General features: G+C 38.0%; 1 protein-coding gene across 1 annotated transcript; it reads right to left on the bottom strand.

The window, feature by feature from the left end:
- Positions 1 to 299: 299 nt before the first annotated feature.
- LOC146719958 (uncharacterized) lies at positions 300 to 1,843 on the bottom strand. Its single transcript, XM_085489363.1, has one exon. It carries the CDS (start codon positions 1,614 to 1,616, stop codon positions 300 to 302), a length of 1,317 nt encoding a protein of 438 aa, XP_085345489.1. The 5' UTR covers positions 1,617 to 1,843.
- Positions 1,844 to 5,580: the final 3,737 nt, after the last annotated feature.

Below are 5,580 nucleotides of genomic sequence, written 5' to 3' on the forward strand. Positions count from 1 at the left end.
TAAAAAAGAACACGCAAATATTTGTACAGGCGAGCATTCCGACTCGCGTCACGATAAAAAATAATAATACATCGTCGTAGATTAGAAAGATGTCAGATAAAATTTTATTTTAAAATAACTCGCTGCTTAATGAAGGTAAACAGGAACATGCATGTGGAGGAAATTTCTGGAAAGAGGAAGTGAAAGAAAATTGAACAATAGTTTTAAAAGTACAAATATGGATTATATTTAAAATATTTTTACAGAACAAAATTTATTTATTCATACTAAAATTCATATTATATATTGTTATAATTCGCTTATTTTTTGTGAGTAAAAATTTTACGAAATAAGTGTATGATTAAACGATCGTTATATTCACAATCTTCGGAAAAAAGAGCGAGAAACTGATTAAGATTATAACCGCTGCACATATAATATAAAAATACACAGCAGTATTGTCCGCAAGTCTTAGAAAAAATTCCTTGTAATTGTTGAATATTCCAACGATGGATGATGGAGTTTCGTCGAAGTCGGATGAGAAATCCTGGATACAAGGGGGGCAATCCGTAGCTGTCGAAATAAGTGGCTGTACCGTGTTCATCGAGGTAGAAGGCGATCCAATGTTCTCCAGGTCGATCGTGATTGTCGGTGTTAGCGACGATAGCCGTCGACCTCGTCCACACCCTCGGAACTCTGTCGGCTGCATAGACTTCAACATGTCTGGCATCGAGATGATGCAATGCTTGTAGAATTTCGCGAGAGTTCATTTTTTTTTGTCCCGAATACGAACGAGTGTACGGTATTATTTGAACAATACCGGTTTTTACCTCTTTCGATAATGCGTCTTCTTCTATCTTGAGTTGTTTTGAGAGGTTTTCAATGTCAGTTTGCGTCGAGATGGAAATTGTTTCGTTCTTGTCCGTCAACGTCGATGACGATTCAGAAATCACAAATCTCTCTTCTTCTTCTTTTTCAATCTGCTGTTCGTTGCTTTGCTGATTTTTTTCCTCTATTTGTATTTTAGTTATATTCTCATTTACATCGCAAGAAACGGCGGTTTCGTATTTATCGTCGCTATCGTCGAAAGTAATTTCCCAACTTTCGTCAGAACTACAAGTAGCTTCAGTAGAGGTTGAAACGTTCTCGCAATTATTTTGCGCACTTAGCCAGCATTTTAATTTATAAGCATTGTATAACGCGCAATGAAAGGTTCCAAATTTTCGAATCCCGTGATGACCGCAATATTGTACGATATCCTCCTCATCCGGTAGATTTTTAAATGCTGGTGAGGTACCCTCCAAATTATTTATATCTCTGGAAAGTAAATTCCTCAAGTAGTTTGCTTTTTCGTTACCTCTGACGTAAATGCAGCGCGCGTGTCTTGCAATTTCGCGGAGATACGAGGTAAAATATTTCGGATTAACTGAGCCGTCGAACCACTCGATGCCGTGATCATTTCGTGAGAGCCAATTGTTTTCTCGTCTTGCTTTTGCGGGTAATTTTCCAAACGCGTATGGTGGCATCATAATCCAGTGCTCGACAATCGGAGTATCGATCGCGACAACGGCGACTTCCTTCGCGATAAATTTATTGGCTTCATCGCGGAAACCTTGTATGTCGACGACTATGTCCATATTGTGAGATTTTCGTTGATGAGGTACAAGCTCTTAGCGAAACGTGCGCGTTTGGTTGTGTCTCGTACAAAACTGAATTTATTCTAGCGCGTTACATAGTTTCCACTCCGTGAAAAGTGTCATCGAAATTTCCAAAGGAAGAGGAGGGGGAAAATTTTCTAATCGCGTATTACATTACGGTGTATGAATACATGTTGGTGAACGAGTGTTAAAAGCTAACCGGAAAAATCGACGATAACTTTGTAACGAAGCACCTTTCCCGACGCCACGGATCGGCTCGTCGGTGCCAGGATTCGGGAAGAGGGGAGACTCAGATTTACAATGACACACGGTTGCTCTGGTAAAAGTAGAGTTTATTCGGGGCCACCTTCCTGTGGTTCTCCCGTGATTCAAACCATTATACACAGCACAGTATAAGCGGACGAAACGCGACCAGATGATACCGACGCGTACACGACTTATTGCTAGGATTGACAGATAGAAATATTACGGACGAGACGCGACCAGATTATACGGACGCGGACACGACTTATTGCTAGGATCGACGGATAAAAATAATTACGGACGAGACGCGACCAGGATTATACGGACGCGGACACGTGTAGGGCGCCCTGAGAAGGGCGAGCTCCGTCGGGCGCCGGTTGACTTTCACGGTTAGGAACCCGGTGACCGAGGCGCTCGGCCCTGCACGACGAGAACGCTCGTCGGCCGGGGGTGATTACGTATAGGACCCGGTGACCGAGGACGCCTCGGCCTGCACGACGAGAAACGCTCCGTCGGCCGGGGGATTTACGGACAGGGACCCGGTGACCGAGGACGCTCGGCCTGCACGACGAGAACGCTCGTCGGCCGGGGTGATTTACGGACAGGGGTGACCGAGGACACTCGGCCTGCACGACGAGAACGCTCGTCGGCCGGGGTGTTTTACGGACAGGACCCGGTGACCGAGGACGCTCGGCCTGCACGACGAGAACGCTCGTCGGCCGGGGTGTTTTACGGACAGGACCCGGTGACCGAGAACGCTCGGCCTGCACGACGAGAACGCTCGTCGGCCGGGGTGTTTTACGGACAGGACCCGGTGACCGAGGACGCTCGGCCTGCACGACGAGAACGCTCGTCGGCCGGGGTGTTTTACGGACAGGACCCGGTGACCGAGAACGCTCGGCCTGCACGACGAGAACGCTCGTCGGCCGGGGTGATTTGGAGTGTGGGAGTTGAGGAGTGATCCCTGAGTACGCTCGAGGGACCAGGACGGGACTGGTGCCTTAGTCTCGGCTGCGCCGCTCTTTATACCCGTCGGCCACCCCACTCTAAGACTAGCTTGGAGGGGGCCGAGTGACGGGTGGGGGCGAAAAGGCGGATTCCCAACGTGTTTTTGTGTGGTGGCCCCGAAAGGGGCCGTTTACATGAGCGCGGGCGACTAGTGACGGCTAATCGGGTCGTCACAGATTTACTATTAACTTTAATTTAATTTAATATATAACATATAACTTTAAACTTTACTTACAAACTGAGATTGCATTTCTTCTTCTGACAAATTGTCATTAAACTGCTTTATTTCATTAATTGTTTTTAGTGGTAGTACATCTCTAGCTTTTTCTGTTGGACCAGATATTCTAGTAAAAGGAGTTATACGATCCACGCGCTGTTTCAAATCATGTAATGAGAGTTTTGTATTAGTAGTTATTTGTAAATAACTGGTCAATTTTATCTGAAAATAAAAATATATAGATATTACAATGTAAAATACATATACATAGATTTGCTTTTACTAATTTTATTTTACATACAATCTAAATTTTTCATAATTATTTCAATATCATCTGAAGTTTTTGATGTTGAACTTTGTGGAATTACTTTTAAATTATTGTTTCTTATTAAAATATTATTATTATTATTTGGAGGAGCACTGTTATTGCTTGATTCATCTGTCGTTTCATTGTCAGATTCTTCCGGAAAATCAGGCAATTTATTCTCTATAATATACAGCAAAAATATATATATGTAATAAATATATATTTTAATGTAAATTTAAATGTGATATACTATAGTAATTACGTGATAAATACCTGATGATTTATTTTTATTTTGTGGTTGAACATTCTCTGGACTAGAATCTTTGTCACTGTAATGACTTAATTTTTTTGAATATCGTTTACGTCGTCCTCTTCCTAGCTCTTCTTCATTTGCACTTGTATATTATGAATCCTCTGCTATTTTTCTAGCTTTCTTAATTGTGTCTATGTTAAAAAATATATGCACGCAATTAATTTTTTTATTTATCTGTTAATAATTTTTTATAATAAATAAAAATTTTCATACTACAAAATCTTCCTAAGTTTACGTTCAGTCTTTGCCAGGTTGATTTAACCGGTTCAAAGTTGATAAATTTTTAGTATTGGAAGGTGGCCACCAACAGCGAGGACCATCCTCATCAGAATCGATAAGCCAATTACTTGGTACTTCTGATGTACTGTCATCGTCAAATGTAACAACAGCAAACATTATTTTATTATTAAAATCTAAAAACCAATAAATAAATGAAGAGATAGATAAAATTAGATAGATTTAGAATCATATAATCATATATGTTACAATTATGTCATTGAAAAATGTTAATATAAACTGCTTACAGCTTTACGCTTCAAATATTTAAGAAGTTTTTTTTTAGATGTTACACATTAATAAAATTTAATAAAATTCCAAATAATTTGTATAAATATTAATGAGTCAAAACTTCTTAATTGTAGTTATAGTAATTATTAAACAATAAAATAAATAATTTTACTTAATCAATTGAATATTTTTTACTATTTGAGGTTAGAAACAACACATGTTAGATTTCCTAAACTTATTGTAATTAAACAACATATGTATAATGCCAATTGATACAAAAAGACAAAAAAACGTAATATAATATAATAAAATATTTGAAGATTATAGTTAAATATAGTTGATTTTTAATATAAAAAAAGCTTTTGTTACATACCTGCACGCTGCACGATGTACAAACGTCGAAACGGAAAAGGATGTTAATGTTTTTTTTTATTACTAACAAAACTGATTACGAGTTAGAAGAAGCGGGAAAATTCAAATAAAAAATAATTATACTGTTATTATAAATTGTGAAAGTTAAAAATAATAAGTATATTATAATATTATATTATTTAGAATAAATTAAATTTAATGGGAATATATGCACGGTTTTTTCATTATAAAAACTGTTGCAATCATATAATAATATATATATATATATGCAATTATTTAAAAGTTTTATTTATACAAAGATATATATTATATACAGGGTGATTCAAAACAACCGTTTGTCCTTAAAATGTCGTATTCCTGACTCAATTCTAAGACGATTTTTCCTTTGCCAAAATTTTATCCGAAGCTTAGTTTTTGAAATATAAAAAGAAATAGTTAGCGAATTACAGCACGAGTACGGGCGGTAATCAGGAGCGGCGCAACACATTATCCGACGCGGGCGATTACGTGGGCGCTCGAAGTGATCAGCTGTTTGTTACACGCGGCGTTTTGTGTGTGTGTGTGCGTGTGTGTGTACGCGTATACACACACACACTCTCTCTCTCTCTCTCTCTCTCTCTCTCACTGATTCTTACCTTGTAGAGATGTTTGATGTCCTTTGACGAATAATTGTTGCCTGACTGGATACAATCCGATATTGACACACTGTGACACACTGCATAATGAAATCATTTTTTTGTAATAAATTCTATTGACACTTTGACTCACGCACTTGATTAAAAATTATTGTAATAAATAACTGATTACAAATTACAACACATAATCACAATCTGAGAGAATTTTCTCTTAGAATTTGCCCTGAAAATTGTGGTAATCGTAGGATAATATTGTATGGAAACAATTTTATTAGAATTCCTCTAATTAATATTTATCACATTCAAAATAATAATATCTATCACAATAAAATATGAAACAT

Source organism: Nylanderia fulva, unplaced genomic scaffold (assembly GCF_048542155.1).
Source record: "Nylanderia fulva isolate GAGA-0341 unplaced genomic scaffold, ASM4854215v1 Scaffold805, whole genome shotgun sequence".
Lineage (NCBI taxonomy): Eukaryota > Metazoa > Arthropoda > Insecta > Hymenoptera > Formicidae > Nylanderia > Nylanderia fulva.

What these genes read in the sequence shown, in the direction of transcription:
- LOC146719958 (XM_085489363.1), bottom strand. Translation starts at nt 1,616, where the DNA reads ATGGACATAGTCGTCGACATACAAGGTTTCCGCGATGAAGCCAATAAA.